At 38.0% G+C, this 23,372-nt stretch overlaps 1 protein-coding gene across 8 annotated transcripts in view; it reads right to left on the bottom strand.

Moving 5' to 3' along the window:
* The window catches only part of PHF21A (PHD finger protein 21A), a 135,356-nt gene that overhangs the window by 75,240 nt on the left and 36,744 nt on the right, over positions 1 to 23,372 (bottom strand). For all 8 annotated transcript variants that reach the window (XM_070760365.1, XM_070760339.1, XM_070760356.1 and 5 more), the window contains exons 2-5: positions 20,806 to 20,847; positions 19,993 to 20,149; positions 2,610 to 2,642; positions 300 to 365 (exon numbers count right to left, since the gene is read on the bottom strand). In XM_070760365.1, the coding sequence (XP_070616466.1) occupies positions 300 to 365; positions 2,610 to 2,642; positions 19,993 to 20,046 (153 nt within the window). In that variant the 5' untranslated portion in view covers positions 20,047 to 20,149; positions 20,806 to 20,847. The remainder of the gene's footprint in view (positions 1 to 299; positions 366 to 2,609; positions 2,643 to 19,992; positions 20,150 to 20,805; positions 20,848 to 23,372) is intronic.

Below are 23,372 nucleotides of genomic sequence, written 5' to 3'. Positions count from 1 at the left end.
GAATTCAAGTCCTGCCTTAGGCACAGAAAGCAATTGCATGACTTCAATCCAGTTACTTACTCAATCCTGAGAAACTGGCAAATGTTGCAAAGAAAATTGCATTGACTTCTCCAAGTAGCTGCTAAAGGTGAAAGACGGTATGACTCAAAGGCATACATACATACATAATACAAATACCAAATAATTATTTCTGTTTTGGTACATACACTAAAGAAAATCTAAAACGCTGGCTTGCCACATCTATTTTTAAGCACAAACAAAATTGCTAAAGTAGTAAATGTTTGGAATCAGTTCCCTACCTGTTTTTCACTCAAAGCCGTGATTTTGGCTTGGAGTTCATGAAGCTGCTTCTTCAAGTCAGCATTCTGCTTAGAAAAAAAGGATAACAACAATTCTGCTTATTAACAGAGATTTGCAATAAGACTGCTTTAATAAAGCAAAAGACACTAAAAATAATAAAGCATCTAAACATACAAAGAACATTTGAATTTCCTGGTACAGTACTATATTTGTTTAGTGACTCTTAGGCTAATGTCACAGTTGACAGAAGGTAAAATATGAAGTATGATTTACTGGAAATGTTTAATAAAGGCATGAAGAGGACTTTAAATAGTCTATTAAAGTAAATATGGAAGCTCTATAGGCTATTCTTTGCAAAAAAAATAATAATAAATTATTTCAAAAGATCTTTAATAGAAAACTATCGCCCATCTCTAAATCTGATGTCCAGCCGCTGGATCTTACAATGTGCATGAGATAAAAGCAGATATACTTCAAAAAATTTAATGTATACACATATGTATTATAAATTCACTGAACATTATCAAGTTCCTTAAAATCAAGAGCAATGGAATTCTATTATCTGCATTGAAGGCAAGATGATAAACCTAGTATTAGTAATTAGCTATACATCTTGAATTTTTATTTCAAATTCTAACACAATTTACTAGAGTAGTGTATATGTAGAGACAATGCTTTGCTTGAGACTACACACAAGTGTGCAGAAATTGCAGTACCCAGAACTCAGTACTTTACTAAACACCCCATTAAATGCTTTGCAAAGCACTTTTCTTTATAATATTGCAAACTATGTGCCCTATATTGTAAGATATTTAATAAAGCTACAACTGTAAAATATTCCTTCAACATTCAATGCATGAATGGCTTTTTTATAAGGAAATGTACATGAATTATACAATCTGTCATAACTTCCATATAAACCATAGTTTTAGGAGAACGTTTGAAGTTTGAAAACACACTAAACTATATAATTTGATATTACTGCTTAATTCATACATAATAAAAATATAAGTCTATTCTGGAATATCAAATCATAACAATTCATTTAGTGACCATTTAAAGTTACTGAAAACAAAAATTAATGACCAGTTTTCACACTTATGACTACAGTGAACCCTCGATCATCGCGAGGGTTCCGTTCCAGGACCCCAAGCGATGATCGATTTTTCGCGAAGTAGCGGTGCGGAAGTAAAAACACCATCTGCGCGTGCGCAGATGGTGTTTTTACTTCCACTGCCGCCCGCCCTTCGCCCGCCCACCCCGTTGCTCGCGCCTGGGGTGCGCGCGCGCTTGGGGAAACCCTAGCTCCGCTTCCCAGCTGGGAAGCGGAGCTAGGCTGCCCCAAGCTCGCGCGCGCCGCCCGCCCGCCCACACTGTTGCCGGCTCCGCTTTCCAGCTGGGAAGCGGAGCTAGGCTGCCCCAAGCTCGCGCGCGCCGCCCGCCCGCCCACGCTGTTGCCGGCTCCGCTTCCCAGCTGGGAAGCGGAGCTAGGCTGCCCCAAGCTCGCGCTCCAGCCCACCGCCGCTGGGGTCTTACCGGGGCAAGAGGGGGAAGACCCAGGGAAGCCTCTGCCCGGCGGGGAAACTCCACCATCTACGCATGCGTGGAAGGGCACGCATGCGCAGATGGTGAAGTTTACTTCTGGGTTGAAAACTAGCGAAATAGCCCTTTCGCGATCCTTGAGGATGCGAAACTCGAGGGTTCACTGTACTGCAACATCCCTTTGTCACATGATCAATATTTGAGTGCTTAGCAACTGGCATGTATTTATGATCACCATTTGTAACCTTTCCAGATTCTCTTAATGAGCAAATGATTCACTTAACAACTGAAGTAATTTACTTAACAACTGTGGCCAGAAAATGGGGCAAAACTGACTTAAGAACTATCTTGCTTAGCAACAGAAATGTTGGGTTCAACTGCAGTTTACTTGTAACATGACCTCATGTCAGACCTCATTCACTATGCTAGCTCCATGCTCTGTTTAATTTTATTTCTGGATTAAAAGCAAATTATAGATTCACCAGTGGTAGTGAACTATGATTTTCCTTGTCTGCCAAACAAGAATTGCAAACTATGAATTAAAGCAAGCATGAGTTTTAAGGCACTGGTTTAACACAAACCCAAAATTAATCATAATTTTCTGAAGAGCAAAACAAAGTATCAAACATACTAATATATTGAATATATTTTATGAATGTTTTAATTTAATTTCAAAAAGTAATCCAGACAAAGACATAAAATTGGATCTTACATGAAAATTCAATAATAAAGCATTCATTTAAGAATACATATAAAGCATATTTTACCTGTGGATCCTGTTTCATTTGGGCAACCAATTTCTGAAAACAGAAGATAGATTTTGTTAGTACAGTACTTTCTATGACTTTCTAAGATTCTAGTAAAGTCCAGCAAAGATGAGGTTAGTGTTGCCTGTTTTCAACAAATGTGATACCACTGCTCCATGAACTGTTCTAGCTACCAGTACACTTCCAAGTACAATTCAAGGTGCTAGTAGTCACCTTTAAAGCCCTTTATGGCTTGGAGTCAGGTTACTTATAGGACTATCCCCAGTTGTCTCCACCATTCCTGTCTGATCAGGTAGGAGAGGCATTCTATAGATACCATTTGTTAAAGAATATCACACGACAGATCTAAGAGAACCTTTCCTCTTATGGCACCCATCCTCCAGAGGTTGGATTGTCCATGTCTCTGTTGGCCTGCGATAAGTCCTACTTTGAAGACTTGATTCTGTGCTAGCCTGTGTTGACTGATGTCTTTTATCATTTTTCCCAGGTTCTACATGTTTTTATGTTTTTTGTATGTTTGGTATTTTTAATGTTATTAGCTACCCAGAATCATCATGTACAGGAAGTCTTCAACTTACAATAATTCATTTAGTGACCATCCAAAGTTACAATGGCACTTGTGACTTCTAACCATATTTCACACATTACCACTGCAGCATCCCCACAGTCGCATGATCAAACTTCAGACACTTCACAACTGACACATATTTATGACTGTTGCAGTGTCCCAGGTTATGAGACCACTTTTTGCAACCTTTATACAAGCAATGTTAATGGGGAATCCAGATTCACTTAACAACTGTGTTACTAATTTAATAACTGCAGTGATTCTCTTAACAACTGTGGCAAGCAAAGTTGCAAAATGGGGCAAAACTCACTTAACAAAAGTCTCACTTAGCAACATAAATTTGGGATCAATTGTGGTCATAAGTCAAGAACTGCTACTTGTAATTGAGATGAGTGGTGATAGAAGTCTATTAAAACATAATATGCCTATAAGTCCCCTCAAATTGTTTACCACTGCAGTATAGCGTTAAGACCAATGTTAACTAGAATAATTTAAGAGCGGTTAAAATTGACTCTCAGTCATTATAATCAAGGCAGGCATATTAACTATTTTGGACCCATGGAGATTCTCTTTAGGAAAGGGCATACATTGCCTTTTTCAGAAGTGATTACAAGACATTCAATTGCACTTATGCTTACCAAGTCGGTAACTGCTTTGTTAGAACCTATCAGCCAAGTTAGGCAAGGATCAAGTTAACAGTGTTCCATTTCCATAGACTACAATGATGTAAACAGAACTCCAAAAATCTAACAGGGCAGCATTCTAAGCACTTCTTCAGTAGCAATTAAATATCAAATTTACATCATATGGGTGACAAAGAACTGACATCCACAAAGCCAGATGCAAATCTGGGTAAGTATCACCCCAGCACAAAGTATCCATTAATCTTAGTACACTGACAGATTCCATTTACTAGAGATATAATTTGGAGAAATGTGTGCATCACTGAGTGGCAGCACTCGTTATAGAGTTGCACTTACAATCCTATGCTTTCAATCCAAAATGTGGCCAAAGTATTATAAGCATAAATTGTGTTCTTAGTTCACCTTTTAACATTTTATTGTATCTCCAATAACAAAGAAAATACCGTAATTAAACATTATCTCAGTTATCCGAAGTATGATTATTTTGCTGAATTAACAATTTTAAAAGACATATATACCAAAAAAAACCTTTTTATAAAGAAAGATCTGTATGATATTAAAGAAATTGAATACGAATAAAAGAAGGAGGATAAGAAAGAATTAAATGATTTAAAGAACAGTGACAACCTACAAGAGAAAATGGTATACGCTGAGGACACAATATACTTCAGCAGAAAATAATTTAAAATCAAAAATCATTCAAAACTTACCTCCTGAAGGGAATACAAGTACAAATATTATAATAATATGCTAAGTGAATAGTTATTGTTATTAATGTACTTAAATAAGCAATTAGATCTTTTTTTTAAGAATACTTTTTGTTTGTTTGTTTGTTTGTTTGTCATGTTTGTTTGTTTGTTTATTTGTTATGCGTTGATTTAGCCTTGTATTAATATAAAACATATATTGTATGTAAATGTGTATATATTTGTAATAAAAAAAATTTAAAAAAACAATTTTAAAGTCAATAGAATCTTATTTCATGGGTTTAAAACACTTCATCATTAAATTAAAAAAGATAAGACATTCAAACTTACTATTCTAAAGGTCACATAGATTACATGGATTTCATTTTACATGTTTCAATTTCTAATAAAGATACTGTTTTAGAAATAGTCACGTAGAAGACACAAACCCTTAATCAAAGACTGTAAGTCAGAAGTTACAACAGCATCAGAATCAAAGAATGTAAGTAAACATTTACATATACGCATATATACATATACAATTTACATATAAACAGCAAAATAAGAAACATAAATCTAAAAAGCATTATTGATCTGTGATGAAAAACTGACAAAATATGCGAAGAATTAAAGGTAATGTGAAATTTTGAATATGAAACGATTTTTGGATCATAGTGGTTTTGGCACAAGTGGACAATTTTCCTTGGGACAAAGTGAAAGAAATAAAGAGTTAAATTAGAATAACTTCAGTGATAGAAGGTAGGGCTCTTTAATAAAAGTATTAAAAGAAGATTTATCTTTTAACATAATTCATGAAAAATTCCCTATGTCACTTTGGCTGTTCAAAAGCAAGCCATTTGAACTAATGCCAATCAAGGCCAAGATTGAGAAAAACATCCAATTCTAAGTGCAGACTTTGCAAAGAAGCAGAAGAAACTGTACCACAAATTGCCTATAAACACCACCTTAACAGTCACCAAAATGATTCACTGGAACATATGTAAAAATTGTATGCCAATAATTAAAAACTGGTAGGAACATAAAAAGGAAAAGAAACATGGAAAGCCAGCAGATTAAAGTACTGTGGGACTTCCGAACTGATAAGGTCTTGGTTTAAATTAAGTCTTCACACCATACTTAATTGTGATTGAAAAAAAGAAAGTGGATAATTGCTATGGCAATACCAGGTGAGAGTAAAATACAGGTAGTCCTCGACTTACAACCACAATTGATCCCAACATCTGTAGCTAACAAGGAAGCTGTTAAGTATGTTGCCCCCATTTTATGACATTTTTTGCCACCATTGTTAAATGAATCATTGCAGTTAAGTGAATTTTGCTGGCTTTCCCCATTGACTTTGCTTGCAGGAAGCCAGATGGGAAGGTTACAAATGGAGAGCACATACTCCACTCCCAGGACACTGCAACTGTCATAAATACATCCAGTTGCCAAGTGCCCAATTTTTGATCATGTGACTGTGGGGATGTTGCAATAAGTAGGAAAACTGTTCGTGTCATTTTTTTCAGGCAAATGGGAATATTACCTAGTATAAGCTTCGAAAGAGAAAATTTTAAAAAAATGCCTATGACCCTATTATTTTTTCAGATTTTTTTAGCATAAACAAATTAGTGAAAAATATCTAGAACAAATGTTTTTAAAATGAAACTTTAAAATTCTGTGTTAAAATTAAATTTTAAAAATATAAAAAAAATTGTAAAAAAAAAATCTTGTTACTTCTGCCGCTCAATTCCAAAACTTTGTCTCAAAGCTTCCTGACTTAACATTTAAATTAAAAGCAGGCTGAAAAATAAACTTGAAATTACAGCTGAATTATAATTTTCAATATTTCTAGTTATCAGCCATGCTGATTTGAGCTTCCAAAAGATGTAGCTGCCTAAAAGTTAACAAACCATCACAAAGGCAAAAAAAATCACAATATATCACGTGATGTGATTAGAGTTTGACATCTGTGGTGAACAGTTTATTTTATTTTTATTTACTATATGGCATCTACAGATGTCATGCAATCACTAATATACAAATTTAGTTTAAATAAAGTGTAAGCAAAAGTATATATATATATATATATATATATATATATATATATATATATATATATATATTTGTTTTCGTAAATTTTCACGGGTATATGTATGTAGATTGTTCTGAGTTCGGGTTTTGCCCTGTGTAATGTTTTGCATGTCTATGCGACGTTTCGGTAAAATCACATTTACCATCATCAGGCTGGAGTTCCAATCTCTGTGTTTTTGCAAATGAATATTAGCAACTGACATTCCTTCTTAGCATGTAGTGTGGGGGTGGAGATTTGCTTTGAATGTAGCAAATAGATTGGGTGACTATGCTTCCGTGATCTGATTGGTTGGTGTAATCATGGTTATAGAAGGAATGGTATGAAGATTATGAAGTGTTTTGTTTAAGTCTGATTTCCAAATATAAAATTCTAAAATCATAATAATTAAAGGATTGACATATTGATTATAATGAAGTTTTTATTTTGTTTAAGGCTGGTTTCCAAATCTCTGGCAGACGTGAGGTATCATCCCGTTTATTTAAACAAAAAGATCTTTTTTCAATTTCAATAGCTTCTAGAGAGATTCTTTTATATAAATTCTCTGTTTTGTGGAGTAATTTAGTTTTTTCAAAGTCAATTTCGTGCCCTGTTCTTTTAATGTGCTGGACAAGGGAGGAGGTCTTCTCCTGTTTCTTGACTGCATTCATATGTTCTGCCATGCGCTGGCTCACTCTTCGGTTAGTTTGTCCAATGTATGTGGCTGCACATGTTTTGCAAGGGATTTCATAGATACCTTGGTATTCTAATTGGATTTTATCTTTGGGGCTCCTTAGGATATTAGATATTTTTTGGTTAGTGCAAAATGAGGTTTTGATGTTATGTTTTTGTAGAATTTTACTAATTTTATCCGTGGTGCCTTTGATGTAAGGAAGGATGGTGGTGCCATTGTCCTGTTCTTGATCTTGTTTTTTGGGGGGTGTCTCTTTATTGATTAGGTTTGTTATTGTTTTCTCTTTGAATCCATTAGAAATTAGTACATCTTTGAGTTTGTTCAATTCAGTTTTTAAGTGCTCATGGTCAGCTAAGCGTTTGGTTCTGGTGATGAGAGTTTTGGCCACTGAGGTGATTTGTGCGGGGTGGTGGTGTGAGTGTGCATTTAGATAACGGTTGGTATGGGTTTTCTTTTGGTAGATAGTATGTCCTAGGCTGCCATTGGGTTTTTTATAGACCAGTACATCTAGAAAGGGAAGTTGATCATTGATTTCTGTTTCCATAGTAAACTGTATTTTGGGGTGTAGGCTGTTGAGATGAGTGAGGAAATTGTCTAGTTTTTCTTTACCATGTGGCCAAATTACAAAGGTATCATCAACATATCTCAGCCAAAGTTTGGGTTTGTATTTGGCTTGCTCTAAAGCATTATTTTCGAAATATTCCATATAGAGGTTGGCTATGACAGGTGATAGAGGTGATCCCATGGGGGCTCCCTCTATTTGTTTATATCTTTGTTCATTATAGATGAAGTATGTATTGGTCAGGCAGTGGTTGGTAAGGTCTAGGATATATTTGGGGGGTTTGTGTTTGTCTTGGATAGCTGTCAAGGCTTCTGTAATAGGTATTTGTGTGAACAGGGACACGACATCGAAACTTACAAGTAGGTCATCGGGTTGTAGGTTTTGTTTTTTAATTATTTGTATAAAGTGGGATGAATTTTGAACATATGAGGTAATAGTTTCTGTATATGGTTGAAGGTATTTGGCTAAAAATTTGGCAAGGTTTTGTAGAGGGGAGCCTATAGAACTGACTATTGGCCTGAGAGGTATTCCTTCTTTGTGTATTTTTGGAAGGCCTTCCAAAAATACACAAAGAAGGAATACCTCTCAGGCCAATAGTCAGTTCTATAGGCTCCCCTCTACAAAACCTTGCCAAATTTTTAGCCAAATACCTTCAACCATATACAGAAACTATTACCTCATATGTTCAAAATTCATCCCACTTTATACAAATAATTAAAAAACAAAACCTACAACCCGATGACCTACTTGTAAGTTTCGATGTCGTGTCCCTGTTCACACAAATACCTATTACAGAAGCCTTGACAGCTATCCAAGACAAACACAAACCCCCCAAATATATCCTAGACCTTACCAACCACTGCCTGACCAATACATACTTCATCTATAATGAACAAAGATATAAACAAATAGAGGGAGCCCCCATGGGATCACCTCTATCACCTGTCATAGCCAACCTCTATATGGAATATTTCGAAAATAATGCTTTAGAGCAAGCCAAATACAAACCCAAACTTTGGCTGAGATATGTTGATGATACCTTTGTAATTTGGCCACATGGTAAAGAAAAACTAGACAATTTCCTCACTCATCTCAACAGCCTACACCCCAAAATACAGTTTACTATGGAAACAGAAATCAATGATCAACTTCCCTTTCTAGATGTACTGGTCTATAAAAAACCCAATGGCAGCCTAGGACATACTATCTACCAAAAGAAAACCCATACCAACCGTTATCTAAATGCACACTCACACCACCACCCCGCACAAATCACCTCAGTGGCCAAAACTCTCATCACCAGAACCAAACGCTTAGCTGACCATGAGCACTTAAAAACTGAATTGAACAAACTCAAAGATGTACTAATTTCTAATGGATTCAAAGAGAAAACAATAACAAACCTAATCAATAAAGAGACACCCCCCAAAAAACAAGATCAAGAACAGGACAATGGCACCACCATCCTTCCTTACATCAAAGGCACCACGGATAAAATTAGTAAAATTCTACAAAAACATAACATCAAAACCTCATTTTGCACTAACCAAAAAATATCTAATATCCTAAGGAGCCCCAAAGATAAAATCCAATTAGAATACCAAGGTATCTATGAAATCCCTTGCAAAACATGTGCAGCCACATACATTGGACAAACTAACCGAAGAGTGAGCCAGCGCATGGCAGAACATATGAATGCAGTCAAGAAACAGGAGAAGACCTCCTCCCTTGTCCAGCACATTAAAAGAACAGGGCACGAAATTGACTTTGAAAAAACTAAATTACTCCACAAAACAGAGAATTTATATAAAAGAATCTCTCTAGAAGCTATTGAAATTGAAAAAAGATCTTTTTGTTTAAATAAACGGGATGATACCTCACGTCTGCCAGAGATTTGGAAACCAGCCTTAAACAAAATAAAAACTTCATTATAATCAATATGTCAATCCTTTAATTATTATGATTTTAGAATTTTATATTTGGAAATCAGACTTAAACAAAACACTTCATAATCTTCATACCATTCCTTCTATAACCATGATTACACCAACCAATCAGATCACGGAAGCATAGTCACCCAATCTATTTGCTACATTCAAAGCAAATCTCCACCCCCACACTACATGCTAAGAAGGAATGTCAGTTGCTAATATTCATTTGCAAAAACACAGAGATTGGAACTCCAGCCTGATGATGGTAAATGTGATTTTACCGAAACGTCGCATAGACATGCAAAACATTACACAGGGCAAAACCCGAACTCAGAACAATCTACATATATATATATATATATATATATATATATATATATATATATATATATATATATATATTGAAGGATACACCTTTGATCTTCTAAAATTGTAAAATCACTCCAAGAGATGCTATAAATAAGTTATGTTTTATTGTTGCTTTTTCTGATACTGAAAACAATTAAAATATGGACAATCCTTTTAACAGTCAAACTATTACTCCTTATATACTACTATCACAGGTCTGCCAAAGCATAAATTTGCTAGTTCTTTTAAGTGAACAGGTTGCAAAAATTATAATTCTTTGAAAGCTCAAAAAATCTCAGCTGAAAAAGTAATAATTTTGAGATATTAGATGAGAAGACCTTTACACAGACATTTGTATGTCGAAAGCATAACAGCCTAGATAGTAAAGTATTAGCTGCTTCAGCAAACAATATAATTGGGTTGTAAAAGTCTTTTTAAAAGATGCAGAAAGTCCAGAAGAATGTTCAAAGCATCTCTTTCTGAACTTCTGAAGCAGCTGTTTCAAAATCATATTCATACACTGTGTTTTTTAAAATATTTAGACGTACCGTTCCCCCCCGTCCCCCCAAAAAAGAGGGTGAAAACTTGGGTGTGCCTTATACACCAAATGTAGCCTCACTCAACCATCCCCACTTCTTCCTCCTAGCAATTTTCCTCCTTGCAGCAAACAGAGTAGAACCTGATTAGTACAAGCAACTGATTATCGGCCTATAGACTTTTTAAAAAGAAATTTATAGACATTTTAAAAATTCTGTTTTCACTTTGTCATGATGGGATACTGAGTGTTGATTAATGAGAAAAAAATGAATTTCAACAAGTGTAGAATCAGGAAGCAGCATAACAACATTTACTAAAATGAATACTTGGCTATAATCAACTTTAAGAGCTGGAACAATTTTCTAAAAGTAATCCAAGCCATATTTGATCACCAAAATGGTCATCAAAATTATTTTCAAGAAAGTATCTATCAAATCTTTTTCATCCTATGTATAGTTTTTCTGATATGCATGCCTCCTTTAAGACAATCCAGTTTCTAAAGCATTTTTGGATGATGATTGGGCAATGTAGTTTTTTACTCAAAAGCATAACAACTAAATGTCAAGATATTTTTGTAGAGAGCTCTATATAAAATGTATTGTAGAAATTTATTCTGCCCAGATTTCATGTACTGAGTAGACCACAAAATGGCACACACACAATAGCTGATTCAATTTAATGAATTTCTTATTGTCAAATCTAGCTTTTTCATGGACAAAGTGCAATGGCCCTTATTCAGACTTTCCATTAAATAAGATACTGATATACAGAGATACATATTTACTAACTCACTTGAAATCAGAGCTAGATGTTATTTAGCAAAATGATAGCATATCATCCCAAATTAGTGGGTGACCTGAAATATTGCACAATGTTCTTAGATATTATGGGAGATAAAATTCAGGCCTACTTTACATGTCAAAATAATGTCAAAATACAGAGTAATAGTCCCGTAGCACCACCTTGTGGAAATAGTGATTGCAGGTTCAAATGCAACTACAGTATTAAAGGAATTCCCCAATTCCCAGAAGCCACGTATTAAGAGGTACATTATGCCTCAAAGCGTTATGAACAGACAACCTTTTCCAAGTTGATGGCAGCATTCAGCATTAGGTGGCATGCCAAAGGCAAGAGTGAAAGAGTAAAGTGGACAGGATCAGAACAAAGTCAAACAAACCACAAGTTAAAGATTTGTGGATAAACAAATATTCTTCAACTGGCAATTGCCTAACGTGTATTTCAGAAAGATATGGAAGAAAGGTATCACTATCTTAACAGACAGCATACTTTTGCCATCACTGCCTAACTAATTTAAGCTGTCTGAACCAGTTACATAGAAACATAGAAACATAGAAGACTGACGGCAGAAAAAGACCCCATGGTCCATCTAGTCTGCCCTTTTACTATTTCCTGTTACAAAGTTACAAAGTTCTATAACACATCTTGTGTGTTTATTAAAATATATATCTGTTTTGCCATTATTTTAGAAATAAATGGATACATTGAAAGCTATTTTTGAACTTTACATATAATCAGAAATGTCAAGTACATGCAATCTGGGATATTTTAATACTTTTTAAAATTCCCAATTCTTCCAAAAGTGCCTGTTTAAGCTAATGGAAGTGGAGGAAATTGAGTTCTAGTCTTGCCTTATGATAGAATCTCTCTCAATTCTGAGAAGGCAATGACAAACCACTTATAAAAATGTTGCTTAGGAAACTGTCCATAAAGTCACCAGGTGCCAACTAACTTGAAGGCATGTATACATGGATGAAAAAAGCACCTCTTTTAAATACAGTGGTACCTCGAGATACGAGTTTAATTCGTTCCGGACCTGCGCTCTTAAGTCAAGCAGCTCTTATCTCGAACGACTTTTCCCCATAGGAATTAATGTAAATAATTTTAATTGGTTCCAGCCCTCAAAAAACTCACAAAGTTAGTCTAAATTATGCAAAAAGACATTGCAAGAATAAATGTAACTTTACTTATTAATAAGATGATAAGCTGAGAGCTTTCCTTCCCTTCCTCTTTTTACCCAAAACAATCAACATGGCAAACTTTTATTTTTATTCATTAAACTGTAGTTATTTATTCAACTTCACTGCCACCCAATCCTGTAGAGGGAGGAAAGAAGGGAGGAAGGAAAAGGAAAGCAAGAAATGGAGGGAGGAAAGGAAGGAAGGAAAGAAAAAAAGGAAGGAAGGAAGAAAGGAAGAAAGAAAGGGTGAAGGGACAGGAACAGAGGAAGGAAGCAAGGAAACTTATGAAAGGGGAGAGTAACTTCACTGCCACCCAATCCTGTAGAGGGAGGAAAGAAGGGAGGAAGGAAAAGGAAAGCAAGAAATAGAGGAAGGGAAGGTAAAAGAGAGAAAGAAAAAGAGCAAGAAAGAAAGAAAGCAAGAGAGAAAGAAAGAAAATGAAAGAGAAATAAAAATAGAGAGGGAGAATGAAAGAAATGGAAGGAGGGAAGGAAGGAGAGAAAGCAAGAGAAAGAAAGAAAGAGAAAGAAAGAAAGAAAGAAAGAGAAAGAAAAAAGAATGAAAGAGCAAGAGAGCAAGAGAGAAAAAGAAAGAGAGAGAGAAAGAAAGAAAGAAAGAAAGAAAGGCAACTTCAAAGAAAGGCTCACTGAGCATCTCTCCCTCTCTCTCTCTCTCTCCCTCTCTCTTTCTCTCCCCCCTCTCCCCCCTTTCCCTCTCCCCCCCCAGGCCGGCAGCGATGTTTTAAAACAGCCGCGCCGTTTGCGAGCTAACTCCTGAGGTGCGGAAGTTCGCCTTTGGCGTTTGGGCCACTCGGAATGTGAAATTCAAAACAGCGTTCAGATCCCCCCACCCCCAGCAGAAGCCAAGGACCCCCAGAGTGGGGCGGCAGGGGAGGCGACCGCCTCTCCACTCACCAAGTGCCGGGATACGAGCCGAGAAGAGCCGGGCTGGCTTACTTTCCTTCCTTCCTGCGCTGATGCAGAGCCACTCGAACAAAGCGTCACGCCCCCCTGACGCTTTTGGCAGCAAAAGAGCCCAGCGTCGCTTCAGAAGCCGCCGAAAGCATCAGAGGGGCGCGACGCTTTGTTCGAGTGGCTCTGCATCAGCGCGGGAAGGAAGGAAAGTAAGCCAGCCCGGCTCTTCTCGGCTCGTATCGCGGAGAGGGGCGGCATACAAATCCAAGTAATAAATAAAATAAAATTAAAAAATGTCTCTCCTCTCCCAGCTCTTATCTCGAGTAGCTCTTAAGTCGAGCAGCTCTTATGTCGGGGTTCCACTGTAGGTTGTTTTCTACTACTCTGCCATTTAAAGCATTATTTGCCAATGAATTTTGGTAGCATGTGTAGATTAACATTCTGGGGTATAACTAGTTCATCTTCAAAATAACTGATCAATTTCAATTTTTTAAACTGGAAAGTTTGAAAAAAAAATAACAGGATTGTATTCTCTCTTTTCTCATTATAGGTCCACTATCAAGAAAACTATAACAGTTTGAACAAGTAAGTTGGAAATAACCAAGACAATCAGTTGTATCTAAAATGTCTGGAATTAAAATGCCAATGGCCATCTAAAAAGTTAACTTCAAAATACAGTATTTTTTGCACTGTAAGACACACTTTTCCCTCCATAAAAGTGGGTGGAAATGTCTGTGCATCTTATAGAGCAAATATTGAAGTGGGGTGGAAGGGGAGGGGGATCACTGCCATTGCCTGTCCCTGCTGCTGCCATTCGCTGCTGCTGGGAAATGCTGGAACTTTCACTGCTGATCAACTGACTGGCAGTTGCATCGGTCTCTTGGAATACCGCCCATCAGTTGTTCTAGGCAGCAGGGATCACCTATCACCACTACCAATCGTCATGCAGCAGCGGTGATCAGCAGCAGCAATCGGCAATCCGCACCTCCTAGAACAACTGATCAGCGGTATTCCATGACACCAATCCAACCGCCAATCAGTTGATAAGCAGTGAAGGCTCCAGCATTCTTCGCCGGTAGCAGCAGCTTAACTCAGTTAACCAGTAATGGTAACAACGAAGCGGAATCCTGACGAGCCACATGCTGGGACTGCGATAACTAACGTGCTAAAGCTAACCAGGCTGTCTGCTGCAAGGATGCTAGCCAGATGAATACCAGATGGATGCTGGGAGGCAGAGGCAGATCGTTTGTTTGTTTTTTCCTCCCCAAAAGTTGGGTGCATCTTATATTCTGGAGCATCTTACAGTGCAAAAAATATAATATGCAAAAGTGATTAATTTATTGGACACTAACACAAAATTAAAAAGGTTCTATCCCATTTGTGGGAATATGCAAGCTATTTATTCACTGACATTCATGTATTAGCCCAGGGGCAACTTCTGTTCACTTTGGTTACCAGCAGAAGCTGGAATCCCTTTGGTGGATATTAACACTTCACCAAGAATTCAAATCAACGAAGTTGAAATAGAAATTCCTTAACGTTCACCCACTTAAATCTTGATATTAGAGACCAGAGTGACTTCAACATCTTTCAATTCAAAGCCAAATTACTGTATCTTTAAGAGAAAACAAATGTTAAAATCATAGTATTATGTTCTTATAGCTTTGTCAGGAAGACAATAAGACAAAAAAGGCATGCCTGTCAGTTGCAATAACTTGTAGTATCTGTATATAAGCTGCCTTCAAGCTTACAGTGTAAATTTTATAAATCATTTCAGAAAGTTTTAGGATTCCAATTTTGTAATTCAGTTTCATGAATTATACTTGTTTTTATTTTATTTATTTATTTATTCAAGTATGTATTTGTAATATACATTGTTTATAACATATACAAACATGTACAGTAGAACCCCGACTTACGAAATTAATTGGTTCCGGAAGGAGGCTCGTACGTCGAAAAGCTCGTATGTCGAAACATTGTTTCCCATAGGAAACAATGGAAAAGCGATTAATGCGTGCAAGCCCGGGGAAGTTCGCCAGGAGTCAGCGGAGAAGCGGCGCGCCTGTTTTAAAAGATCGGAGCCGGCCTGGGGGGGCTTTCCAGCAATCCCTGAGCCCCCAACCCGGGCTCGGGGGTTGCTGGAAAGCCCCCCCAGGCCGGCTCTGATCTTTTAAAACAGGCGCGCGGCTTCTCCGCTGACTCCTAAAGCGGGGAAGTTCGCCAGGAGTCAGCGGAGAAGCCGCGCGCCTGTTTTAAAAGATCGGAGCCGGCCTGGGGGGGCTTTCCAGCAACCCCGGAGCCCGGGTTGGGGGCTCGGGGGTTGCTGGAAAGCCCCCCCAGGCCGGCTCCGATCTTTTAAAACAGGCGTGCCGCTTCTCCGCTGACTCCTGAAGCGGGGAAGTTCCTGAAAGGGACGGAGAAAGCCCTCTCTCGCAGCGAAAGCGCTCCCAGCCAGGGGGCTGCGAGAGAGGGCTTTCTCCGTCCCTTTCAGGAAAGCGCGCCGCGCCCCTCTCGCAGCCCCCAAGAAGGGGTTTTTTGCTTCTTTTTTTTCCCGCCTCACGGGAGAGAGAGAGAGAGCAGCGCCCTGTCAGTTCTGAGCTGTGAGAGGGGCGCGGCGCGCTTTCACGAAAGGGACGGAGAAAGCCCTCTCTCACAGACCCCTGGCTGGGAGCGCTTTCGCTGCGAGAGGGCTTTCTCCGTCCCTTTCAGGAAAGCGTTCAGATCCCCCCACCCCCAGCAGAAGCCAAGGACCCGCAGAGTGGGGCGGCAGGGGAGGCGACCGCCTCTCCACTCACCAAGTGCCGGGATACGAGCTGAGAAGAGTCGGGCTGGTTTGCTTTCCTTCCTTCCCGCGCTGATGCAGAGCAAAGTGTCACGCCCCCGACGCTTTTGGCGGCAAAAGAGCCCAGCGTTGCTTCGGAAGCCGCCGAAAGCGCCAGGGGGGCCTGACGCTTTGCTCTGCATCAGCGCCGGAAGGAAGGAAAGCAAACCAGCCCGACTCTTCTCAGCTCGTATCCCGGATTTGAGCTCGGGAGACGAACAGAAATGTCTCTCCCCTCCCAGCTCTTATCTCGAGTAGCTCGTAAGTACAGCTGCTCGTATGTCGAGGTTCCACTGTATAACATTGTTTACATACATAAGATGGGTACTGATAAGAGGGAACAATTGGACAGGGACAGTGAGCATGCTGGCGTGCTTATGCATGTCCCTTACTGACCTCTTAGGAATCAGGTGAGGTCAACAGTGGATAGTCTAAAGGCAAAGTTTTGGGGGTTTGGTGATGAAACCACAGAGTCAGGTAGTGAGTTTCAGGCATTAACCACTCTGTTGCTAAAGTTGTATTTTTTACAGTCAAGTTTGGAGTGATTCACTTTGAGTTTGCATCTGTTGTGTGCTCGTGTATTGTTGTGATTGAAGCTGAAGTAGTCGTTGATAGGTAGGACCATGTAGCAGATAATTTTATGAGCTATGCTTAGGTCGTGCCAAGGGCAACGTAATTCTAAGCTTTCTAAGCCCAGGATTTCAAGACGGCTGCGTAAGGTATTCTGTTGCAAGCAGAGGAGGAAAGGGCTCTTCTAGTAAAGTATCTCTGGATACTTTCTAATGTATTTATGGCCGATATGCACTGTGCATTCCAGACAGATGAGCTTTTTTCAAAGATTGGTCTGGCAAATGTTTTATATGCTCTGGTTAGTAGTGTGATATTACCGGAGAAAAAGCTACGTAAGATTAGGTTAACAATTCTTGAAGCCTTTTTGACGATGTTGTTGCAGTGGGCTTTGGCACTTAGGTCATTTGATATGAGTACTCCAGGATCTTTGACAGAGTGAGGGTCATCTGCAAGGATTTGTTTATTCAGCTTGTATTTGGGGTTCTGATTCTTTTTGCCAATGTGCAGGACAGGACATTTGTTGGTTGAGATTTGGAGTTGCCAGATGTTTGACCATTCTGACACAGAGTCAAGGTCTTTTTGGAGGGTAGCAGTGTTGTCAGTTGTGTTGAATGGTTTTACATCATTAATGAAGAGAACGTAATTGCTTGTAATGTGATCATGAAGGTCATTTATATAGGGTATAAAGAATGTTGATCCTAGTACTCTGCCTTGGGATACACTGCTGATAACAGGAACAGGATTAGATAGGGCGATCCCTATTTTGACTTGTTGTCTGTTTGACAGGAACACAGTTATCCAGTCATACAGGGATCCAGAGATGCCATAGGATTTCAGTTTCAGAAGTAGTTTATCATGAACCACTAAGTTGAAGGCTTTACAGAAGTCTATATAAATTGCATCTATTGTTTTGCCCTGGTCAAGTTTTGAGGTCCATATGTTTTTGCAGTGTAGTAGTTGTAGATTGCAGGACAATTTTTTCCTGAAACTGAATTGCTTGCTTGAAAGTAGGTTGTTACTTTCTTGGTGAAGGTAATGGATTGGTTTACGATTATTCACATGACTTTGCATGTAACGCAGCATAGAGATTGGTCTGTAGTTTTCTACTAGACTGGGATCTCCCTTTTTGAAGATGCGAATGACCATGGCTAGTGACCATAGGTTTGTTAGGGAACTAGTCCTGTAGAATTTTTCAAAGATTATGCCTAGTGGTTCGGCTATGGCTATGGAGGTTTTTTTGGGAAGTATGCACATACTCCATCAGGTCCAATTGACAGGGAAGGTTTTAGGTCATGTAGTGCTTTTTCAACATTGTCAGTGAAGTCTATTTGTGTTAAATTGTTGTATTTGTGATACGACTGGGGAATTTGGGGCATGAGCTGTTGCTTTTTACAAAGACTGAGCCAATGAATGTGTTGAAGAGGTTAGCTTTGAATGTTTCATCATAGCATTCTTTGTTATTGGGCCCTTTTAGTGGTGGGAAGGGTCTCAAGTCCTTGAGTTTGTTATTTACAAAATTGTAGAAGGCACAGTTGGATTTTGTGCGAATAAGGTTTTCCTCTTGTTTGCTGTGATAGCATTCCATCTTTATTTGGTGTGCGTTCCAGACAGGAAAAAAAAAATTCTCCCTTCCCCCTAGGCTTATAGAATTTATACATGGTATGTTTGTTGGTATGATTGGTCTCTTAAATTGGGTTTTTTTAGATTACTTTTTAATATTAGATTTGTTACATTGTTTTTTATTGTTGTTGGCCGCCCCGAGTCTTCGGAGAGGGGCGGCATACAAATCTAAATAAACTAAACTAAACTAAACATATATTCTTGTAGCGGTTTTTGAAGCTAGCTACATAGCCTGCTTTATTTTTCCACCAGGGGGATTTTTTTTGGGGGGGGGGGTTGTAAATTCCTTATTGGCATAGGTGCTTTGTTTTTCTTGTTTATGGTGGTTATCAGTGGTACATGTAGTCTGATAGTTCTTTTGACTTTTGACTTCGAGTGTTACAGCCAGAAAGTATAATTTGGCAGTCAAGACTTGAGAAGCTGGCATCTATGAGTTCATAGTTGGCTTTTTTAAAGTTGTAGTCCCCTTATTAAGGTGATTCTTGAAATGGTGTAGATTGAGGCTGAAGTCTATCATGCTGTAGTCGCTGTTGGAAAAGGGTTGTTTTATTTGTAGTCCATAAATTACACTTTTCCTGTTGCAGAACATGAATTCAAGGCAGTTGTTGAGTCTAGTATTGTTTGTTACTAGTTGGTCAAATCCCAGATTGGTAACAGCGTTGTATAGGGTTTTATGGGTGGGTTCAGTCATGCATTCATTTAGGGTCCAGTTAATGAGAGGTAGATTGAAGTTTCCAAGAAAGAAAAGAGGGTATGGGCAGGAGGCTGCCCACGTTAGCAGTGAGGTTAATTTGTTTGCATGTGTGATGTCATCGTCTGAGGCTCTGTAACAGAGTAGGATGCAAAGTGTGGTATTTAAGGACAGATCGCAGACAATGTTTTCAGGAAAAGTGAGATCACTGCAACTTGGATATTTTTTAGGTTTTTAATGTCGCATGGATTGTAAGTAAGAACCGAATATGTTAAACTCGATTAAAATAACAATAGTTTATGAATTGAAAACAAGTAAATAGTTTAGTAATATACATGGATTCAAAAAGTTGAGAAAAAGGTAAAGAACTCAGCTAGCTGAGAAAAAAAAACTGGTGGAGAATTAACTGTTAAAATGAGTACACACTACTACATTTATTTTTGATTTATTTCTATGCCTTTTTCCGCCTGTCTCCTAAGACTTTTAATTAATATCAGTTGTAAGTTTCATATGTACATGCATGTGAAGTTTACAGTTTATGGAAGACCAATGAATATTTCTTTGAGTCCCGGAAAATTGTAGAAAATAAACAGAGGGGGTGGAGACCAGATAAACACTAACCATTGTGCTGAATTTAGAAATGTGCAAAAACTTACCAAGCAACTAGTATCTTTTAGCCCGATCTCCTGAAATTAGATCTGTTTCTAATACGTTTTGCAAGTAAAACAAAGGGGGGGGGGAGTTATTTACCTGGTGAACCTGAATTTCTACTTTCAGAGCCTCCTGTAGAGTCTGCAACTCCATTCTCTGCCTTCTCCACTTTCTTGCGCTGTTGAGGTTACCAAATCCCCACACCTTCAGATTCTTGTTTTAATGAAAAGAAAAACCTTTGCTCTTTACAGTAGTCCTATAAAGAAGTGTTTTAATAAAAGAAAAGAGAAAAAAATCATAAACTCCCATCCATAGAACCACTTTTGGGGTCAAAACACATAAGCATACTGTATAATCCTATTTTTTTATCTCAAGACTTTCAACAACTTTGCAACGTAATTGTCTTACAAAACACATCTACGAGCCACATACTTATCTGCTACTAAATCCTAAACATTTGATTTAACTTATTTCATAATCAATGTCCATAAAATTGAAAATGCATATTCCTAAAATATTCTGTTAAAGCAAATGACAAATACTAAGTAATCTCACAAGTTATTACTAAGCAAAATAATTTTATATTACGTAAATGAAAATAAGTTAAAACTGAGAAACTAAATCACTTCTTTCAATAATTAATTTACAAAATATCTGTAACATTTTATTTCCAGAGCCATTATAATAGCCATAAGGTAACTATTAAAAACTACAATTAAATAATTCTGAATCTAGACCTTTTTGCCACCTTTTAAAGTGTGATATGCCAAGTTTATACTGGTGCTTTAAGATCCTCTTCTGAGAACATTATGTTCTGTAATAAATATTTCACACAATATACTTTATGTCAGCTAAAAAGTGTACATTCTAAATTCCCTTGTGTAGAAACTGCAAAAGGGTAAAGCAGCTTACCAACTTTGCTAAACAAGTATCCTCTTCAGTCCTCTAGTCCCCCTACGAAAAAGAGAGAAAGGAATTGATCCGTTAACAATATATATACTGGTAATACTAACTTTTGAATAAAAATACAATTAGGAGACAACTGTTAAAAATAGTGTTTACAAAATTATGACAATATGTATTAAATAAAGAGAGGAAGGAAATTTACAATTGAAGAAAGTGGGTGAAGTAGCTTTGAGAATTTTGCTATATCAGAAAAGGGGTAAAATTCTTTTTCCAAATGGACAAGTATTTAAAACTGAATTGAATGCTTATTATTCCCTTTTGCTTGCTGAAAATACCTCAAAGCAAAGCCAAACTCCAAACCAGAATAAATTGATGAATTAAATATCTGTGGTGTTGTTAAGTGGGTTTATTTAATTTGCTCAATAATTTTGAGAGATAAATTTACTGAAAAATTCCTTAATATTTGTTAAGTAACCTGGATCTCTCCAGTTTATAAACCAACTTTCTAATCAATAGTTATTGGTTCCTGAGTTATGATGATGATGATGATATGCCACCAAATCAATGCAATCATACTTTCAGGTCATGCAATGGTGCATCCACTGCCTCTGCAATAAAGTCCATCCAACTTGCCACTGATTGTCCTTTTTCCCCACCATTCAAAGTATTACAGACTTCACTAGACAACTACTACTTCTCATAATTTTGTCCAAAATTAGGATAATTTAAACCTAGATATCTGTCCCCCAAATGAGAGCTCTGGGTTGATTAATTCTTTGATGCATGGTTGCTTGGCCACTCACGGTATTCTGATTTCAAAAAATGTTAGCAGACTTTCTTCCTTAGTTCTCCAAAGTCCAATCACAGGAAATAGGCGTTGATTGCTCACCTGAACGCCTCCTCTCGTACGATGAGCGGGTACAGCAGTCATGTGGGCTGCTTGCTGTCCAATCCATTGAGGACCGAGCCTAGTCTTTAAAAAGCCTGCTGGATCTGCCCCTTCCCCAGAATTCGCGAATCCGTAGACTTAGGCTCAATTGTGGTGGCTCAATAGTGTTCAACTCTCATGATAGAAAAGATACAGGTTAAAGGAATAACCATAGTTAGAAATGAAAAACAGGGAGGGAAGTGACTGCTGTACCTGCTCATCGTACGAGAAGAGGCATTCAGGTAAGCAATCAACGCCTATTCTCCGTACTGAGAGAGCGGGTCCAGCCCAGTAAGGCTGGCACGCAACCAAGGCAAGCTTTAAGTAAAAGGCAATAATAAATTTTTACTTATCTGGATAGAAAGAAGACGAAGGGAAGGTGTTTTGCGAGAGGAACGAGCAACCAAGAGTCCTGCGGGATCGCAGGACCGAGCAAATTCTGGGGTAGGGGCAGATCCAGCAGGCTTTTTAAAGTCTAGGCTTGGTCCTCGACGGATTGGACAGCGAGCAACTCATGTGACTTCTGGACCCGCTCTCTCAGTACGGAGAACTCACTGCCACAATTTTGATTTTTATGGGGATAGACATAACATATCTGAATATTTTCTAAGGCTTTCGCTGCTTTTACTAAATGATATCTGTGGTGCATAGCTGATTGGTACACTGTTGATTCTAAAACACCCTTGATAGATTTTAAAGGACATGTTGTAACTTCAGAATTTTCACTTTCAATTCTAGATTTATTATGTTACCTGTTGTCATTAGTTTTCTTAGTCTTATTTTTCTTTAATAATGTTAGTCCCGTTTTATTGCCTCCCTTGATTTTTATTACTAGACCTCAGGATCATTTGCATTTTTAGCTACCATAGTAGTATCAATAGCATAATGACAATTATTTATGTTTCTTTCTCCATTTTTAAAGCCTTCCTTCCACGTCTTCTTCCAAGCCAGCTATCCTCTATATATATCCATCATATTGTTTGACTGGGGCCAACCTTGACTTATTACTTCTAGACCTGGAGATAACATATTTTGCTGTTTCATCCAGACTATGGCTTCTTATGCTGTATATAGCTTTTGCATAAAGATAATAAGAGCTTCTAGAATTCCCATTGTCCAAAACATATTCTACATCTTGATATGGTCAACACAAAGTGTTTCTATCAATGAAACACATATAGACATCTTTTCAGTATTCCTTGGTTTCTCAAATATCCAGAATGCATCAACAAGCCTAGGTCCTGCTAGGGGCTATTTGCATTTTGATCAAACACACACCACTTGCTGTCATTTTAGCCAAGATCTAACAATTATTTATTTTTTTATTTTATTTATTTATTAGATTTGTGTGCCGCCCCTCTCCATAGACTACTTAATAAAGGTATTTAGTTTTTGTGAGGCTTACATTTAAATTCTGGGCCTATTTTGAGAAACAATGATGGATAATAACCATCCAAACAGTTCTACAAATACTTGTTTTTCTCTTTATTCTACAAGGGCCAGACTATCTACGAGATCGCCTCCTACCACATAGCTCCCAGTGACCGATAAGGCCCCACAGAGTGATCTTCTCCGGGTCTTGTCAGCTAAACAGTGTCGGCTGGTGTATCCACGGGGGAGGGCCTTCTGTATGGCTGCTCTTTGA

This window comes from Erythrolamprus reginae, chromosome 1 (assembly GCF_031021105.1).
Source record: "Erythrolamprus reginae isolate rEryReg1 chromosome 1, rEryReg1.hap1, whole genome shotgun sequence".
Lineage (NCBI taxonomy): Eukaryota > Metazoa > Chordata > Lepidosauria > Squamata > Dipsadidae > Erythrolamprus > Erythrolamprus reginae.
Note: the sequence above shows the minus strand (reverse complement) of the source record. Positions and strands in the feature narration are given on the sequence as shown.